General features: G+C 40.2%; 1 protein-coding gene across 3 annotated transcripts in view; it reads right to left on the bottom strand.

Annotated features, from left to right (window-relative positions):
* Positions 1-978: 978 nt before the first annotated feature.
* MCTP2 (multiple C2 and transmembrane domain containing 2) overlaps positions 979-20,978 on the bottom strand; it is a 262,809-nt gene continuing 242,809 nt past the window's right edge. For all 3 annotated transcript variants that reach the window (XM_055364239.2, XM_055364238.2, XM_063698856.1), the window contains exons 21-23: positions 18,653-18,762; positions 6,272-6,369; positions 979-4,095 (exon numbers count right to left, since the gene is read on the bottom strand). In XM_055364239.2, coding sequence (XP_055220214.2) covers positions 4,027-4,095; positions 6,272-6,369; positions 18,653-18,762 — 277 coding nt within the window. In that variant the 3' untranslated portion in view covers positions 979-4,026. The remainder of the gene's footprint in view (positions 4,096-6,271; positions 6,370-18,652; positions 18,763-20,978) is intronic.

Here is a 20,978-nt window from a genome sequence, read left to right as displayed (position 1 = left end):
TTCAAGTGTTACCTCCATTCAGAGGCCCCATATTTTCACATCCACTCACTTCTCAACCCAGCGTGGTTTCCATTTCTACCATTCCACTGAAATGGCTTTTTGCCAGGGTGCTTCCAAACTGTCAAACCATTAAGGTCATGATTCTGTACTTATGTGATCTCAGTGGCATTTGATATTATTGACCACATCAGCTTTCTTGCAGTATGCTCTGCCATTGAATTCTAGGACAGTCCATGCTTACTGTTTTTCTCCTCTGTATTTACCCCTGTTTCTATTTACACTCTTAACTGACTTGCCTTTATAAACTGTTGAGTTCTTCAAGGTTTAATTTCTTGAAGCGTGTAGTTTCAATCACTTTTCATATACAATGTTTGCCTTTAACTTGTGTACATCTCAAGTACAGTGTGTTACTTCTCTGAGAACCATATATTCCATTACCTTGCTGACATTCCTATTTGGATGCTTTTCAGGCACCTGAGATTCAGCGCTAAAACTGGACTCCTGTGGTCCTCTCACAGCAGTTCTTACAGTTCTCTCCCTTAGTGAAAGATAACACCATCTTCCTAGACCTGGAGACCTAGGGACTGAGAGCCATCCTTGACTCTACGCTCCCTCATCCCATAGTCCAGCAATTGTTAAGTCCTGCTCCCTTTATCTCTTCACCATCTCTCAATTCTACTTATTTTTCTTCCAGTGCCACTATTTGAAAGTCCAGGGTGTTATTCATTTATCAGGAGTACTACAAAAGGCTAATATTAATAACTTCTCTAAACTTTGAAAATTGCTAGGCTATCCATTGCAGCCAGAATATTTTTCAAACTTAAATCTGAGCATGGCATGCTGTTGCTTGAAAGTATCTGTTTAACGTCTGGCTTTACCAAGGGAATGTAGTCTGTTTTGTTCCAGAAAATTATCAGCATTCAATATAGACTTGTTAAATGATAATTTACAAGTAAAGAAAAAAGAATCAGAAGATTGTTTTACCACCTAGAAATAAACATTATATTTTCCTCTGGTATGTAGGTAAGAACTTCAAATATAAGACATAATTTAAAAGTTTATAATTGACATAGTCAGGGATTATAAATAATATCACACAAAGTAAGCTCTTAATGCAAGAAATTAATCTCCAGGATAGATCATACTAATCTATCCAATCCAGCCCTCTGTTCTGAAAGCAGCACATGAAAAGGCAGAGAAAGAAAAATAATCTCTATGACCTGGCCTGTTAAACATGTATTTATTTCCTGAGTAACTATTAGGTGCTAGCTGTAATGGGCTATTCAGTGGAGGACAGTGGTCAAAGCCTCTTATGATGTATGGCAGATGCCAGAAAGATATGAAAGATGTGAGGGTACAAAAAAGGAAGTTGGAGTCACATCCAGCCACAGGACTAACTAAGCCTCTTTGGGGCAGGAGACTTTGGAAGTGTTGAAGGAGAGTAGAATCTATTCAGAAAGAAACTGGGGGCAGGTCCTTCCAGTGTGAATGAAGATTAACTAGGCATAACGTAACTGGCATCATGGCCGTGACGTCTGAGAGGTTATGAAGGCCTCCACTTGGGTGGTGGAAATCAGAATAGAAGTGGTTAATGCATTGACACTGGACCTATTAGGCTTTAGGGGTTGGGAGACGAGGACAACAGCACGAGGAACAAAAAAAAGAGGATGACCGAGAAATTCCAAGCCCAGAAAATGTCAGTCCTGGTAAGGGAAATAAGGAAGCTGGAAGGAGATTATGAGGGCTGGGGTTCTGAAGACAGGGAGAGACAGATGATGTTTAGTTTCTGACTTGCTGAGGTGTAGATGCCTGTAAGATAGAGAGACAGGGCTAGAAATGGGAGGATAAAGTTTGAGAAGAGAACCAGGAAAACTTGGCAAGACTTCAACATCCCTACTTAATTATCACACTGTGAATCCATAATCCATAAATTTTATCAAAAGCATTCTGGAATATTTCCTAAAAGTTTTTGACAATTGTATAAATCTTAACATGTCACAACTAACATTCCTTTCTAACATCCAATGTCTACTTAATCAACTAACAATTGTTTTCTATATACAGTTTATTCAAGGTTGATTCGGTCCTGCTCTTACGTCCCAGCTGGTGTTTGGGTCCTAAACTTAACACTGAGAATTTCAATCGGGCTACAGAGGAAACAAGTCTAACTAATGATGCCTTCTTGTCAGGCAAATAATTTCATTTTGAAATTCTATAGCAAAAGAACAACAATAAAGTATTGGTTCCACTTTTAAATAAATAAGGGGTTATTTTGCTGCTGAAAGTTTTCATTCAAATGACTGATCAGATCTCACATGTCTGTTTAAAAATGTCTGACTTAGGTCGTTACAAAATGACAGACTGTGATAAACTAGATGATAGTTAGAAGCAAGACAATGAGGCATTGTTTACACAGAAGATTGAGTAACTGGTTTAACAAAAGAGGTTCTTGGGTATCTATTGTATGTACAACTACGAGATTTACTGGAGCTTTTATAATTTCTGCAAGGCTCTTTTCCAGCCAGCTTCATTAACTTGAAGTAAATCAAATCATGCAGAATTCTGGCTCAGCCAGAAAGCAACCCAGTGAGATACAACATGAAGAAAAACAGACACGGGATGATAAGATTTAGAATCTTTGGCATTTTTCGTAAACATTTTGTTTGAAGATTATTAAATTACAACCCAGAGACAAAAAAAAAAAAATAGTAAACTCACTATTAAATGAGATCTTTTTAACCTTAACTTTTTTTATAATACATACATACATAAAAACTGCACAAAGTATGTGTCAACAAAATACAGTCTTTAAAATTTAAATATCATTTAAACAGACTTAATTGCATACATTTTATATATGCACAAAGTCAGGATTTTTACATGGCAGGGAAATACTGTGGAATGATGAGGTCTGCAGGAGACAGATGCTATCAAATGAGGACTCTGGGGTGGTATTTTCTAGAAATGGGGTTCTGAAATAAATTTTTATTGTATGTAGCTTATTTTACTTCTAAGAGGAACAAAAGATACATTTGGGCAGCCAAAGTATTTCTACTTCCTGCTTAAAACATTCAGGCAAATGAAATGATCATAATAATTAGATAAGCAGCCTTATTAGTCTCTCGGTCTTCAGTTTCTTATCTTTCTAAATACCTAGAGAATTCATTCATTCATTCATTTCTCCCCTACCCCCACCTGCCTTTCTGAAATTATATGTTGACATTTTATAATATTTTGAAAATAAGCAAAAAGTAAAGTGAGAAGAAGTGGCATCAGAAGGCAACCAAATACTTTCATGGGACCCTCATTTTTCTAGTGAGTGATCTCTAGGGACCTTCCTGGGCCATCCATTGCCAGCAATGGACCCTGCTGTAGGCTGGCATCCAGCACCGAGAGGTTTCCCAAAAATTCACATACATATCCTTAATAATCATGGCTGAAAGATCCCTAAAGGTTTGAGCTAATTCTGGTAATTATTAAAAATGCCTTTTAATAATATACAATATTTGGACAGATGATGACTACCAAAGACTTGTTAACTCTGAGAAGAGACTTACGCCCATGAACAATAATCTGAAAGGAATGTGGGGCTGGGGAGCGGAAATAACTGAATCTTAGTGAGAGTCTGGTGGAGGTGTGAAAACAAGTTCAAAGTCACTCTTGAATCCAAGTGGGCTCCTGGCTGTTCTTTGAATCCAAGTGGGCTCCTGGCTGTTCTCAAGGAAGGTGGTGTTCAGATCCATGGCAGCCTCGTTATCTCCTATTTCAGAATGGATGTTAGTCTTTCACAGTCTTGGGATTGTTGCTTTTTGCTGGGCTGACCCTCTATGCAACTAGGACACCCATGCATGAGGGTGTGTGCACATGTGTGTATGTCTGTGCACATGAAGGAGGAGGAAGTATACAGAGGGTGCCACAGGGCATGCATTTCAGAAGGACACCTTGGGTACCACTGAAACAGCCATAACATTGGTCTACTCAACCAAACACAATATTGGGTGCTGCTGTCCAAAGTCGGTGTGTGCCCTAGAGAGCACTGCGCTTCTTCCGCAGGGGACTGTGGCTGCTGCAGAGTTTCAATTCTGCATACTGCACCTGTGAAAACAAACAGCCGTGATGCTGGCGGTTAGGTAACCCTAGCTCGCCACAGTGTGTGCTAATGGCTCCCCAAGGACAACCGAAGGCAAAGGAAGGAAGGTTCAAAGGTAATGAATCATTTTCTAAACACAGGAACATGGACGGATTAATTGCAGGAAGGATTTGAGAAGTCATGCATCATTTCTTGAAACCAAAATATTAAAAGCAGATTTTTCTAATGAGGTGCGCGGGTTTCTACCTTCGCTGGGCACTGCTAGATGATGTTCGTTTTGTGTGTGCCAGTTTTCAACCATAAGTAAGCTTAATAACTGCCTCTTGGGAATGTTTATCTTAGTATATGATACAGCAACTTACTGAGGATTATTCATTTAAAAATATCTAAAATCTTGGGGAAAACATCTCGGAAAATTATATACATTTACTTTGCCTGGGAGGAAAAAATGCTGAAATTGATACTGGACCCCAGACTTTTATATAGATTTCTCGTGGAAATTAATTTCATTTGCAATGTAATGACTAAAACATCTGTGATAAATATGAGTACTTGGGAGTCCCCAGTGGCAAACTGTCACTGTGTTATTAGAAAGCGCCCTTGGCGATACACGGAGGATCTTACTAGCATACTGTACATCTTCCTGGAATGTTTTTTTGCTGCATCTCTCTGTGTTCATGCCATCTCCAACTGGAATGGCCACTTTGAGGGCTAGTGCCTGGACTCTGCACAGAGAATCCTTGGGGGCTTGAGGGAAATTTCTGTTCTTCAAGGATACAGCGTGAACTCACACTGCGACCCAAGTGATGGTACGTTGCAAATATATTGCTTTGGTGTGTGGGCTTTGATAGGCTGCTGGTGGAATGGCTTTATTTAAAACATTGTATTACAGACCACATGTGCTCCCTATTTTTAGCATTTGTGCCAAATTCCCCAAGGACATTATGCCTGATCACAGAAGTCAGGCTGTACTTTGTCAGAGGCAGATAAATGAAGAAAACGCCCCATTCCTTATGGTGTTTTGCGAAGGTGCCCTAAGGGAGCAGAGGATGACATACCTGTCAATCTTCAATGCAAAACAAACAGGGGCCAGGTTATTATTTTTTAATTAAGTAATACAAATGTTAAAGAGTAAATTCATCTTTCTAGAATGTGTTTTCACAGCTAATTATGAAATGAATTTTAAGGGAAGATAGCATCACAGAGTCCATTTTAATTTCTAGAACTCAGAATGAAGGGGAAAGAAACTCTAAGGCCTTTCCGCCCCAGATCTTTGCAATCCTCCCTGAGCTGCCAGGGAACCAATTATGCTACAGTGGCTCAAATATGAAAATCGATATTTGAGTTGGGATTCTCTGAGATATTAAAGGATTGTGTCTTTGATCATCCTGATGATATTTCACGCCATGGTCTCCCCATCTACCTATTCAGTGATCTCTGTTCTCCATTAGAGAAATTGCCGCCTGCCCTCCTTCCTCTGGATTTATAGCAGGCTGATCCACAGGGGCCAGGATCGAGCTACTCTACACGACTTTCTAGTATTGTTGCCTTCGTTAATCTCTGTGTATCCACAGAAACAGGACGCTGCTGGACTAGGTGACCATTATCTGTGAATAATACTTCTGATTGATCTCACATTATTTCACACTGCCTCTGCCTCTTTGTGTATTACAGTAAATGGGGGCTGCATCCTCAGCATCCCTAAGTCTTCAGAGGGAAGGCGATAGAAGGGAGGCCTAGGAGATAAATCAGGGCAAATGAGAATAAAAAGAATAATCCTCTTGTCCCCTACTTCCTTCCCCTAAAATGCTTGCCACCCGGAAGAAGAAAATAAGCAACACTCCCTGGGTTTGGATCTCATGCAATTCTACTCACTGAGCCCATCTTACCCTCTTTAGGGAGGCAAGCAATTGAAAGGGGACAAGCATCAGTGCCCAGTAGCCACACAGTGTGAGTTCCAGATCATACTTAAGTAGCTCTTTTTCAAAACAGTTTCCCCCAATCACCTCATGCTTTGGACAAAGATTTTTCTGCCACTTCTCTGCAAGCCAGGCCTCTTTAAGGATTTTCTGGTTCCTTATCTCAGTTACTCACACAAGCAAAGCCTTGTGTTCCTCTGGCTCCGGGGCTGGCCAGATTTCAGGTTGGGGCCACTGTTGGTGGTAACCATTCATTACATACCTTTTGAACATCAGACGGTACCCTAGAGAGGAAGTCTAGTAGCTCATTATTGTCGATGGAATAGGGATTTCGAAGCTTCTTAGTAAATTTATTTATGCCTGAAAAATAGAAACACAGGAGATCTCTTTTTCTATCTCTATCTATCTATCTATCTATCTATCTATCTATCTATCTATCTATCTATCTGTCAATCATCTATCTATCTAGCATCTATCTTCAAAAACTTGCCTGACTCGGGGGAGAGGGGATATTCACAAGTAAAAATTAGTGTGAAAACAATTACCAGACCTCAAGTCAAGCACATGTTGCTGTCATGTAGAATCATTCACAAATGCCTTTTCCTGAAGGCAGGAAGCAGGGGCTGGTGAAGAGGGGCTCTGCCTTCTTCAGCTGTGAAAATCCCATTACAATCCCAGCAGCAGGGCGACAGAAACACACGCTCAAACTGGGGAGCACGTTGGCTTTTTTGGAATACGCTGATTAACAGCCGCCTCTGCTATGAAAACAAATGTCCCAGATGGGAAAAGGCCTTCATTAGCCCAAACAAGTCCCTGCTTGGAGGCTCTGGACCAAACGTAGCAGTGGGAGGTAGAGGGCGGGAGTTGTTTTCTTGTTGTTACAAAGAAAACTGCAGTCATCCGTCTTTCCCCACCTCCAACTCATTTTCACAGGTTTCCCTCCTCTCACAGCAGAACAGAACCTGACATGTTGATTGTACTTTGATGCTGCAGGAAACTGTGAAAAGTTATTATTGGCAAATTATCTTACTATGGTTGCTAACTTAATTTATGGATCACAACGTCGGCGCGTGGGTCTGTCTGGGCAATGGAGAACATGCTAATTTAGGACAAGGATAATTAGAAACGCGTTGAATGTTTAAGATGTCAACATCCTATAGACCGTCCCTCTTTGGTGGCCGCACCTTGGGTTCCCGTGCATATCCAGGACACGCTCTGCCCCTGGTTTACTCTTTAGAGGGGAGTTCCTCTCAACCACGTTTTGTCTTCTACTCTGCTCTTTGGAGCTGCTTTGACTATATCCGGAGCTCATAAGCTGTAGTCTTTTCACCAAATGTCAACCCGTTTTTCATGTTGAGTTTTAGAAGCAGAAAGACTAGGTGGCCTTCTGAAGTTTTGCCACAGGGTGCTTGTTTAACAAGGATCATATCTGAAGGGCTGTCAGTCCCAATGACGCTGAATGAATTCTTAGCTTCGTTGTACTCTGAATGGCTCCTACTCAGAAGTCAAGGTAACATTTAACTGTTCAGTAGTCCCCTAACACACAAAGGGTTTGATTTTTTTGTTGTTGTTCATTAAATATTATTTTGCTTTCATCTGAGGACTAGGCTTCCTGCATGGCATTATACCTGACACAATGCCAACCTCCAGTTATTTCTTCGGAGGGTCAGATTTACATCTGCTTTGCAAATGGGAGCCAGCCATTGTGCCCGAGTAAATGGTGGCTTGGCGGTTGGGCTGGTGAAGGTTCCTAGCAAATGATCGCCTTTCCCTCAAGTCAAAGCTGCACTCTGCCTTTTTTCCCTCTACCCCCACAGCAAGCTTCACGTTTCTAGCTAAAATTTCCCCCAGTGTTCCTTTACACTGAAATACTCTCACTGTGTTATTCTAAAGACATTTAATTGTAGCATGGGCTTTTTGGCAAAAGAAAACAGACAAGGCAAAATGATGAAGGGAGACAAAGATGTATTGAGAACAGATATATCTTCTATTGTTAATTATATATGGTGTGCGCATCTGGAGTCTTCACAATGAACAGCAAGGCAGGGATAATATCACAGCTGATCAAAACACTGCATTCTTAGTCACTGAGAAGATTATAAACCTGCACAGTAGCTCAAATGCACCAATGAGGGCAAAAGTATTCCACAATGCACTGAGACTATCTATGTTTGAAAAAAAAAAACTTAGAATAAAAATTATAGGGCACTCAGATTGCATGTTTCAAATGCACACCTTATTTATGAAGGTGTCCAGGATCAAAAGTTTCAATAATTTTGCCCTATTAACGACTCTGTGAGACTGATTGTCAACAGGAAATCACAGACTCCTTGGTTCCTTTTTTTGTTTTAAGAGACGGGGTTTCACCATGTTGGTCAGGCTGGTCTTGAACTCCTGACCTCAGGTGATCCACCCACCTCAGCCTCCCAAAGTGCTGGGATTACAGACGTGAGCCACCACACCCAGCCACCTTGGTCATTCTTTAAGGGACAAGAAAAAAAAGGTTATGATGTAGGAATACCTGGGCCCCAGTTCTGGCTTCATGTATTAGCTGTGTGATTTTAGAAAAATCACGTAACCTTCCTGTACCTCACATTTCTTACATTAATATTTGAATAATAAAGACCTCCTTATAGAGTTTCTTGGGTAGATGGGAAAATCACATTGGGCAGTACAGGCAAAACGATACTGTAGTCTGAAATTCTACAACAATGCAGAGGGCTACCATCATTACTGTACATGCAAACAAGCTAAGGAGACGAAGTGAGCATGGAAAAGAGCCTTTAATACTATTAAAGCCAACTATGATGATGCAGACACATTTAGAAATTGTGGCTTCATCTATTAGCATGCTAAACATACCTTAGATTTTTTTAACCTAAATAGTACAGATGGAGGGTATATCTGTTGTAAAATTACTTTTAGCGAAAGAAAAGACAAAACAGAAAAAAAGCAAGTGGGATAAAATACTGAAGAATAACATTTTGTTGGGAAAGATGCTATCATGTACTGGTCCTGGATCATAGATGGAATTGATCAGTGGGGTGGAATGTGGAATGAGCCCTACAGCTTAAAAAAAAAAAATCACTTGGAGAAAATCAGAAGAGACGGAAAAATTGCATGGCTGCTTTGCACATTTGGTCACTTGAGAATAACCACTTGAAACACAATTAAAACACCATTTTTCAGATATTCATATGAGCGACCAGCAGGTAGCTCCAACTGTAATACACTGGTTGGGGTGAGGCAGGGGTTCCTTGCCTGTTCATTTATCAAATTCTGAGTGTCTTCCATGTAAAAAAATATTGTGCTATCAAGTGAAGATACAAACTTAAACGAGGCATAGGTCATTCTTGCAAAAAGCTAAAAATTTAGCTTAGAGAATTAATATCTACCCTGAAAAAACAGAAGTGGTTTCAACTAGAAGTGAAAAAGTATAATTAAAACCTCTACAATAGAAGGAATATGGGAAATCTCTCAAAAGGAAACCCACATGGGATCTAATCCTCAGAAATGCTCTGCCTTCTGGAAATACATACTTCATGTAAGTGACTAAAATGCAGTAGATAATGTTTCCTAAAGAAAACTTCAGATATCCTTAAAATCTACTTCTCACTTAATTTTCAAAAATCACACTCCTACACAAGAGAGGTCATAGGCCTAACAAAATGTCATCTATATAGAGCACAGGTATTAAGCTTGCAGGCTCATTCATTCATAAAAATATTTAAGAACTCATCAAAGATCTATTACATAAATGTGGCTGCACTAAGAATTATAGGGCTAAAGAGGAAATAAAGTATCTTACCTGTCAAAATAATTTTGGTGTGTCCAAAAATATTCCCAATAGCTAGTATAAAATTAGGCTGTTTTATGTGCTTATGTGAAATGATTCCGATACTTATATAAAAATATGACTTGAGGATATAAAATATGGAAATCTAGTATATATAGTTACATTTTAAAAAAAAATTAAAAACAGAACAAAACATTTTAGGATATTATTCACCATTTTAGCACTCAATAAAAAACGAATAAGTAACTTAGAATAAGAAAGTCTTCTGATCCTTAAAGTTAGAAAAACCACTAAAACTTTAAGACATATACATTTATCTCCTTTGTGAGAAAAAAATTGCTGCAAAGGATGCAATCATATAAGACATTTGCAAAATAATGTCCTGCCCTATGCTAGCTAGTAACTAATTTGTCTTAGGCTAAGTCCTAACAGAATTACAGAATATATTCTAGGATGGCATGGCAGTTTTTACATAATGAGAAGAGGCAATAGATCACGTGGTGATCGTCAAGGCTTGTAACTACATTCACTATGGTAAGCTCTTCAATAAACTATGAGCTCCTGTTTAAAATGTAAAACTGAAGAACCAGACATAGAGTACAAAGCTCACAGGGTTACTAACAGCCCAAGAGAGCATAATAAACTCCATACCATTTAATAACTTTATCCATAAAGTGGGAAATAGAACAATATTTCATTAAGTAGATGCAAAAAGTTGTTGTTGGAAAGCTGACAAGATCTTGGAGGATAAGATCAGAAGCCAAGGTGATCTGGATATAGAGAAAGAGGGATTGGAATCTCAAAATTGATGATCAAATGAGAAAATAGAGTATTTGTCTTTTTTGTTTTGATTTTGAGACGGAGTCTCGTTCTGTTGCCCAGGCTGGAGTGCAGTGGCTTGATCTCAGCTCCCTGCAACTTCCGCCTCTCGGATTCAAGCGATTCTCATGCCTCAGCCTCCCGGGTAGCTGGGATTACAGGTGCCTGCCATCACCTTGGCTTAGTTTTGTATTTTTAGTAGAAACAGGGTTTCACCATATTGGCCAGGCTGGTCTCGAACTCCTGACTTTGGGTGATCTGCCCGCCTCGGCCTCCCAAAGTGCTGGGATTACAGGCGTGAGCCACTGCACCCAGCCAGTATTAGTCTTCTTTGTGGAAGGAAAGATGCATAGAAACAGACCAAGCAAGCACCAGGATGATGAGGAAGTCCAGAAGAAGCAATGTTTAGTTTAACAGCTGACCATGGCACTCAACTTACATGAACTTAAAAGTGAACAAACCACGAGCCAAATGATTGCAATTTTTAATCACATTCTGGTTAGAGTCAGACAACAATCTCAAGATCTATGTTCTAAATGTTATCAGTAAACAAGATAGTAGTACTCACGAAAACATAATTGAAAAATAAGATAACCAGTTGATGCAAATAATATTCAGTATATAAATTATTCAGGAAAATACTTTTTTTTTTTCCAAAATATGCCTTCTTTTTTTTTTTTTTTTTTTTTTTTTTTTTATTATACTTTAAGTTTTAGGGTACATGTGCACATTGTGCAGGTTAGTTACATATGTATACATGTGCCATTCTGGTGCACTGCACCCACTAACTCGTCATCTAGCATTAGGTATATCTCCCAATGCTATCCCTCCCCCCTCCCCCAACCCCACAACATTCCCCAGAGTGTGATATTCCCCTTCCTGTGTCCATGTGATCTCATTGTTCAATTCCCACCTATGAGTGAGAATATGCAGTGTTTGGTTTTTTGTTCTTGCGATAGTTTACTGAGAATGATGGTTTCCAATTTCATCCATGTCCCTACAAAGGACATGAACTCATCATTTTTTATGGCTGCATAGTATTCCATGGTGTATATGTGCCACATTTTCTTAATCCAGTCTATTATTGTTGGACATTTGGGTTGGTTCCAAGTCTTTGCTATTGTGAATAATGCCGCAATAAACATACGTGTGCATGTGTCTTTATAGCAGCATGATTTATAGTCCTTTGGGTATATACCCAGTAATGGGATGGCTGGGTCAAATGGTATTTCTAGTTCTAGATCCCTGAGGAATCGCCACACTGACTTCCACAATGGTTGAACTAGTTTACAGTCCCACCAACAGTGTAAAAGTGTTCCTATTTCTCCACATCCTCTCCAGCACCTGTTGTTTCCTGACTTTTTAATGATTGCCATTCTAACTGGTGTGAGATGATATCTCATAGTGGTTTTGATTTGCATTTCTCTGATGCCCAGTGATGATGAGCATTTTTTCATGTGTTTTTTGGCTGCATAAATGTCTTCTTTTGAGAATTGTCTGTTCATGTCCTTCGCCCACTTTTTGATGGGGTTGTTTGTTTTTTTCTTGTAAATTTGTTTGAGTTCATTGTAGATTCTGGATATTAGCCCTTTGTCAGATGAGTAGGTTGCGAAAATTTTCTCCCATGTTGTAGGTTGCCTGTTCACTCTGATGGTAGTTTCTTTTGCTGTGCAGAAGCTCTTTAGTTTAATTAGATCCCATTTGTCAATTTTGGCTTTTGTTGCCATTGCTTTTGGTGTTTTGGACATGAAGTCCTTGCCCATGCCTATGTCCTGAATGGTAATGCCTAGGTTTTCTTCTAGGGTTTTTATGGTTTTAGGTCTAACGTTTAAATCTTTAATCCATCTTGAATTGATTTTTGTATAAGGTGTAAGGAAGGGATCCAGTTTCAGCTTTCTACATATGGCTAGCCAGTTTTCCCAGCACCATTTATTAAATAGGGAATCCTTTCCCCATTGCTTGTTTTTCTCAGGTTTGTCAAAGATCAGATAGTTGTAGGTATGCGGCATTATTTCTGAGGGCTCTGTTCTGTTCCATTGATCTATATCTCTGTTTTGGTACCAGTACCATGCTGTTTTGGTTACTGTGGCCTTGTAGTATAGTTTGAAGTCAGGTAGTGTGATGCCTCCAGCTTTGTTCTTTTGGCTTAGGATTGACTTGGCGATGCGGGCTCTTTTTTGGTTCCATATGAACTTTAAAGTAGTTTTTTCCAATTCTGTGAAGAAAGTCATTGGTAGCTTGATGGGGATGGCATTGAATCTGTAAATGACCTTGGGCAGTATGGCCATTTTCACGATATTGATTCTTCCTACCCATGAGCATGGAATGTTCTTCCATTTGTTTGTATCCTCTTTTATTTCCTTGAGCAGTGGTTTGTAGTTCTCCTTGAAGAGGTCCTTCACATCCCTTGTAAGTTGGATTCCTAGGTATTTTATTCTCTTTGAAGCAATTGTGAATGGGAGTTCACTCATGATTTGGCTCTCTGTTTGTCTGTTGTTGGTGTATAAGAATGCTTGTGATTTCTGTACATTGATTTTGTATCCTGAGACTTTGCTGAAGTTGCTTATCAGCTTAAGGAGATTTTGGGCTGAGACAATGGGGTTTTCTAGATATACAATCATGTCGTCTGCAAACAGGGACAATTTGACTTCCTCTTTTCCTAATTGAATACCCTTTATTTCCTTCTCCTGCCTGATTGCCCTGGCCAGAACTTCCAACACTATGTTGAATAGGAGCGGTGAGAGAGGGCATCCCTGTCTTGTGCCAGTTTTCAAAGGGAATGCTTCCAGTTTTTGCCCATTCAGTATGATATTGGCTGTGGGTTTGTCATAGATAGCTCTTATTATTTTGAAATACGTCCCATCAATACCTAATTTATTGAGAGTTTTTAGCATGAAGGGTTGTTGAATTTTGTCAAAGGCTTTTTCTGCATCTATTGAGATAATCATGTGGTTTTTGTCTTTGGCTCTGTTTATATGCTGGATTACATTTATTGATTTGCGTATATTGAACCAGCCTTGCATCCCAGGGATGAAGCCCACTTGATCATGGTGGATAAGCTTTTTGATGTGCTGCTGGATTCGGTTTGCCAGTATTTTATTGAGGATTTTTGCATCAATGTTCATCAAGGATATTGGTCTAAAATTCTCTTTTTTGGTTGTGTCTCTGCCTGGCTTTGGTATCAGAATGATGCTGGCCTCATAAAATGAGTTAGGGAGGATTCCCTCTTTTTCTATTGATTGGAATAGTTTCAGAAGGAATGGTACCAGTTCCTCCTTGTACCTCTGGTAGAATTCGGCTGTGAATCCATCTGGTCCTGGACTCTTTTTGGTTGGTAAACTATTGATTATTGCCACAATTTCAGCTCCTGTTATTGGTCTATTCAGAGATTCAACTTCTTCCTGGTTTAGTCTTGGGAGAGTGTATGTGTCGAGGAATGTATCCATTTCTTCTAGATTTTCTAGTTTATTTGCGTAGAGGTGTTTGTAGTATTCTCTGATGGTAGTTTGTATTTCTGTGGGATCGGTGGTGATATCCCCTTTATCATTTTTTATTGTGTCTATTTGATTCTTCTCTCTTTTTTTCTTTATTAGTCTTGCTAGCGGTCTATCAATTTTGTTGATCCTTTCAAAAAACCAGCTCCTGGATTCATTGATTTTTTGAAGGGTTTTTTGTGTCTCTATTTCCTTCAGTTCTGCTCTGATTTTAGTTATTTCTTGCCTTCTGCTAGCTTTTGAATGTGTTTGCTCTTGCTTTTCTAGTTCTTTTAATTGTGATGTTAGGGTGTCAATTTTGGATCTTTCCTGCTTTCTCTTGTGGGCATTTAGTGCTATAAATTTCCCTCTACACACTGCTTTGAATGCATCCCAGAGATTCTGGTATGTTGTGTCTTTGTTCTCGTTGGTTTCAAAGAACATCTTTATTTCTGCCTTCATTTCGTTATGTACCCAGTAGTCATTCAGGAGCAGGTTGTTCAGTTTCCATGTAGTTGAGCGGTTTTGAGTGAGATTTTTAATCCTGAGTTCTAGTTTGATTGCACTGTGGTCTGAGAGATAGTTTGTTATAATATCTGTTCTTTTACATTTGCTGAGGAGAGCTTTACTTCCAACTATGTGGTCAATTTTGGAATAGGTGTGGTGTGGTGCTGAAAAAAATGTATATTCTGTTGATTTGGGGTGGAGAGTTCTGTAGATGTCTATTAGGTCCGCTTGGTGCAGAGCTGAGTTCAATTCCTGGGTATCCTTGTTGACTTTCTGTCTCGTTGATCTGTCTAATGTTGACAGTGGGGTGTTAAAGTCTCCCATTATTAATGTGTGGGAGTCTAAGTCTCTTTGTAGGTCACTCAGGACTTGCTTTATGAATCTTGGTGCTCCTGTATTGGGTGCATATATATTTAGGATAGTTAGCTCCTCTTGTTGAATTGATCCCTTTACCATTATGTAATGGCCTTCTTTGTCTCTTTTGATCTTTGTTGGTTTAAAGTCTGTTTTATCAGAGACTAGGATTGCAACTCCTGACTTTTTTTGTTTTCCATTTCCTTGGTAGATCTTCCTCCATCCTTTTATTTTGAGCCTATGTGTGTCTCTGCACGTGAGATGGGTTTCCTGAATACAGCACACTGATGGGTCTTGACTCTTTATCCAACTTGCCAGTCTGTGTCTTTTAATTGGAGAATTTAGTCCATTTACATTTAAAGTTAATATTGTTATGTGTGAATTTGATCCTGTCATTATGATGTTAGCTGGTGATTTTGCTCATTAGTTGATGCAGTTTCTTCCTAGTCTCGATGGTCTTTACATTTTGGCATGATTTTGCAGCGGCTGGTACCGGTTGTTCCTTTCCATGTTTAGCGCTTCATTCAGGAGTTCTTGTAAGGCAGGCCTGGTGGTGACAAAATCTCTCAGCATTTGCTTGTCTGTAAAGTATTTTATTCCTCCTTCACTTATGAAGCTTAGTTTGGCTGGATATGAAATTCTGGGTTGAAAATTCTTTTCTTTAAGAATGTTGAATATTGGCCCCCACTCTCTTCTGGCTTGTAGGGTTTCTGCCGAGAAATCCGCTGTTAGTCTGATGGGCTTCCCTTTGAGGGTAACCCGACCTTTCTCTCTGGCTGCCCTTAACATTTTTTCCTTTGTTTCAACTTTGGTGAATCTGACAATTATGTGTCTTGGAGTTGCTCTTCTCGAGGAGTATCTTTGTGGCGTTCTCTGTATTTCCTGAATCTGAATGTTGGCCTGCCTTGCTAGATTGGGGAAGTTCTCCTGGACAATATCCTGCAGAGTGTTTTCCAACTTGGTTCCATTCTCCGCATCACTTTCAGGTACACCAATCAGACGTAGATTTGGTCTTTTCACATAGTCCCATATTTCTTGGAGGCTTTGCTCATTTCTTTTTATTCTTTTTTCTCTAGACTTCCCTTCTCGCTTCATTTCATTCATTTCATCTTCCATTGCTGATACCCTTTCTTCCAGTTGATCGCATCGGCTCCTGAGGCTTCTGCATTCTTCACGTAGTTCTCGAGCCTTGGTTTTCAGCTCCATCAGCTCCTTTAAGCACTTCTCTGTATTGGTTATTCTAGTTATACATTCTTCTAAATTTTTTTCAAAGTTTTCAACTTCTTTGCCTTTGGTTTGAATGTCCTCCCGTAGCTCAGAGTAATTTGATCGTCTGAAGCCTTCTTCTCTCAGCTCGTCAAAATCATTCTCCATCCAGCTTTGTTCCGTTGCTGGTGAGGAACTGCGTTCCTTTGGAGGAGGAGAGGTGCTCTGCGTTTTAGAGTTTCCAGTTTTTCTGTTCTGTTTTTTCCCCATCTTTGTGGTTTTATCTACTTTTGGTCTTTGATGATGGTGATGTACAGATGGGTTTTCGGTGTGGATGTCCTTTCTGTTTGTTAGTTTTCCTTCTAACAGACAGGACCCTCAGCTGCAGGTCTGTTGGAATACCCTGCGGTGTGAGGTGTCAGTGTGCCCCTGCTGGGGGGTGCCTCCCAGTTAGGCTGCTCGGGGGTCAGGGGTCAGGGACCCACTCGAGGAGGCAGTCTGCCCGTTCTCAGATCTCCAGCTGCGTGCTGGGAGAACCACTGCTCTCTTCAAAGCTGTCAGACAGGGACATTTAAGTCTGCAGAGGTTACTGCTGTCTTTTTGTTTGTCTGTGCCCTGCCCCCAGAGGTGGAGCCTACAGAGGCAGGCAAGCCTCCTTGAGCTGTGGTGGGCTCCACCCAGTTGGAGCTTCCCGGCTGCTTTGTTTACCTAAGCAAGCCTGGGCAATGGCGGGCGCCCCTCCCCCAGCCTCGCTGCCGCCTTGCAGTTTGATCTCAGACTGCCGCGCTAGCAATCAGCGAGATTCCGTGGGCGTAGGACCCTCCGAGCCAGGTGTGGGATATAGTCTCGTGGTGCGCCGTTTTTTAAGCCGGTCTGAAAAGCGCAATATTCGGGTGGGAGTGACCTGATTTTCCAGGTGCGTCCGTCACCCCTTTCTTTGACTCGGAAAGGGAACTCCCTGACCCCTTGCGCTTCCCAGGTGAGGCAATGCCTCGCCCTGCTTCGCCTCGCGCACGGTGCGCGCACCCACTGGCCTGCGCCCACTGTCTGACACTCCCTAGTGAGATGAACCCGGTACCTCAGATGGAAATGCAGAAATCACCTGTCTTCTGCGTCGCTCACGCTGGGAGCTGTAGACCGGAGCTGTTCCTATTCGGCCATCTTGGCTCCGACCTAAAATATGCCTTCTTAATCAGTGGCCCTGAAGAGCTCTATGTTCTCTCTTAAGAACCAATTTGCTATTATTGTTGCCAAGTAAACAAAAAATACCAACAAGAACTAAGCACAGATTAGACTTTCCTCCAAGAATCAGGATCATCAAGTATTAAAATAGATCCCTGAATAGTTTAGAGAATAATTGGATTATACTCTCTCAAAATCCCTAAATCATTCTACTTCTGTAATTGTATGAGATATTCTATTTTTCCCATGACTTTTTCCTATTGCCCAAGTTTGGCTTTTCTTGACAGCAGGATTCTACTTTGTTGGATGCTCTTTGAAAAAGTCTATATTTAATGGTTTTTAGAAAGGTTGTAGCTTTCATCCAGCATTTGCAGGCTCTCAGGTTTTGCTTAAGGATGAATGCGTCTCAACACAGTCTCTTCCCTTTGTGATTTCCCCAAACATCTTAACATCTGAAGATCCCTGGAAGTGACGAGCATTGAGAACTCAGTGGCAGTCATAGCTAAGTCATGGAAAACCAGGATTGGCAGACCCTTTACGGAGAACGGCTAACTGCTTCTCCAACATTTAAGTTATTGCAATTCCCTCTCCTTATATCAACTCAGAGCCCACCCAGGAACAGACACAAATATTCACCAAGCTGCTTGCATTTTGTCCAACCGCTAGTTTGAGTATTAAATCAAGTCATGACATTTATTTCCAGTTTGCCAGTTTTGTTTCTACTTTCTTTTTAAAGCAGCTAAACTTTATGTAGGCACACCATTTCCCCTGGTAAATAATAACTTCCTCTCTGTTCAGGCACTGGTTAGGTATTCACAGAATGCCCCCTCCCCTCCCTCTCCCTGCTTCTGGATTTAAGAATGGGGTTAGGTGAATTTTTTTTCTCCAAGAGGGATGAAGTGTCAGAAGCAACCTGGTAGTGGCCAGATCCACTTTTACATAATATCAAGGGCATGATGCAGGTGTTTGCTCACTGTTTGAACAGTGTTTCCTTAAAGTTACCCAGGCACAGCAATATATTATCCAAGAGGATTTATGACTAGCCAAGCGCAAAGGGAAATGGCATGTACAATCACATTTTTATTTGATTGCAATTATGCAAGAGGCCTATAAATATCTATGCTGATCACTCATGCAACTGGCCTTTCAGGGAGGTCCTGGAAGTTTTTGTTCCCCAAATGCTTTCCTTAATCTCATGTTTAATTGCCAACAAGAGCACATTTAAAGTTAATAGTCGCACTTTAAAAATGAGTAATTGGTTCTTACCTGGAATTGATTGCTAGCAAAAGGACCATGCCAAACTTACCCCAGATTAAAATGATGTACCGCAGTGGAATGAAATACAAAATGATGGTGGCTGCTGCCAGAATCAAACAGGCCAGAGATGAAAGGAAGGGGACCGTCCAGTTAAATGTGCTGTAGACAAACCACATAAATATAATTTCCTCTGATGTTCAACAACTGCCACAGAGTCAACTTGTCATGTTTATTTCATGTTCATAATTATAGAATTTTTTTTTTACAGTCTATTGGAAAAATGTTGTTCAAAACCTCAAGATGAGAGTCTGCCAAAATGATTGGGTACTGGAAAAACATTCTTAAAGAGACAGTCACAAACCAATTGCCGTTCAATTTGTCAGAATATTGGTGACTTTACCTCCCTGGAACCCATAGTTCCAGAGAAGACTTTTGGCTCTCAGAAGTAATTAAAAACTGCAGTGTTGCCACGATGGCTCTGCATGGAGATCTTCAAAACTAAGGGTTAGGTCACTTCTAATTCAACAATTGTCTCTCAATAAACACACGGTTACTAGTAATTATGGTAACCTTTCCTTTACCAGAAAAGGGAGGATTTTTTTTTTTCTTTTTTTTTTTTTGAGACAGGATCTTGCTCTGTTACCTAGGCTGTAGTGCAGTGATGCAGTCATAGCTCACTGCAGCCTTGACCTCCCAGGCTCAAACAATCCTCCTGCTTTAGCCTCCTTAGTAGCTGGGACTACAGGCAAGAGACACCACAGCCTAATTTTAATTTTGAAAATTTTTGTAGAGCTCTGGCGTCCCTATGTCACCCCGGGCTAGTCTCGAACTCCTGGGATCAAGCAATTCTCCTGCCTTGACCTCCCAAAGTGCTGGGATTATAGGTGTGAGCCACTGTGCCCCATGGGGAGGACTTTATTACATGGCATTGGTGGTTTTGTGTTCACTGATCACTTATATTTAGAATTTCCAGACTTGTTTACACCAGAAATCTAACAGTGCCTTGAAATAAATGGGGAAGCATTTGACTATAAATCATCACACCACCATTAATAGATAATGTAGGTGATTACACTACGTATTATTTTCACAGAGCTCTTGGCTCCTTTTGTTGTATCTATTGCCTGCTTTGACTGGCATGGAAATGGAGATCTAGAAGATGGGACATGGACTTGGATATATGGTAGAGATTCATGTGCATTCCTAGAGATCGAACGCCCTACTGAGGTGCCGAGAGTATGTATTCTTAATGGTCTTCATCTTCACATACAGATTTAACCGTAGAGCCTCATTGCCTTGTGCTAGGAATACAGAAAGGTAAAATGTTTTTTATGGGAGACGGGATTTTAGAGGGAATAGTGCAAAGTTATTAAGCATTTTATATGTGCCAGGCATTGTGCTAACATTGTTCACATATTTAGAATGTAATGTTCTTAATAATTCTGCCCCATTTTATAGATGAGCAAATTAAGACTGACAGAGATTGTCTAACTTGTATAAATAATCACAATTCTATCAACAGTGTAGGAGAACTACGGTAATCTCATCCTCTGGTTAAGACTGAGGCTGGGCGTGGTGGCTCATGTCTGTAATCCTAGCACTTTGGGAGGCCGAGGTGGGCAGATCACTTGAGCTCAGAAGTTCAAGACCAGCCTGGTCAACATGGTGAAATCTCATCTCTACTAAAATACAAAAATTAGCCGGGTGTGGTGGCGTGCACCTGTAATCTCAGCTACTTGGGAGGCTGAGGCAGGAGAATCACTTGAACCTGGGAAGTGGAGGTTGCGGTGAGCCGAGATTGCATCATTGCACTCCAGCCTGGGCAACAGAGTGAGACTCCCTCTCAAAAACAAAAGACTGAGTGTTATTGTTTTTAATCTTTGCCTATTATGAGGTAAAATATTATATATATATATATATATATATATATGTCTTTTTCAATTCTCTAAATTATAAGCAAATTTGAATACCTTTTAATATGCCTATTGGTCATTTTAATTTGATTTCTAACCTTTTTTTTGGCCTGGGGCTATTATTTAGGAAAGTGCTTAAGAAAATTGATTTATAAGCAAACTGACTTGGGTTCAAGTTCAACCTTTATCTCTTCAAGTTAAGTAACTCCCAGAAATTGATTGAATCAATCTGAACCATAATTTCCAGTCTGTAAAACTGGAATAATAATAATACCTATATCACAGATTCTGCTAGAATTAAAAACTTGCAGAATAGTTAGCTCAGTGTCTGGCACATTGTAAAAAACTCAAAAAAAAAAAAAAGTTACTATTTGCTAGTTTTCTCCTGAGCTGTTTTGCTTAACTTTTTCCTCAGTGATTTCCAATATCAGTTTGGATAGTAGAAAAATCAGACATTTGTCA

The sequence above is a fragment of the Gorilla gorilla genome, chromosome 16 (assembly GCF_029281585.2).
Source record: "Gorilla gorilla gorilla isolate KB3781 chromosome 16, NHGRI_mGorGor1-v2.1_pri, whole genome shotgun sequence".
In the NCBI taxonomy this organism is placed as follows: domain Eukaryota; kingdom Metazoa; phylum Chordata; class Mammalia; order Primates; family Hominidae; genus Gorilla; species Gorilla gorilla.
Note: the sequence above shows the minus strand (reverse complement) of the source record. Positions and strands in the feature narration are given on the sequence as shown.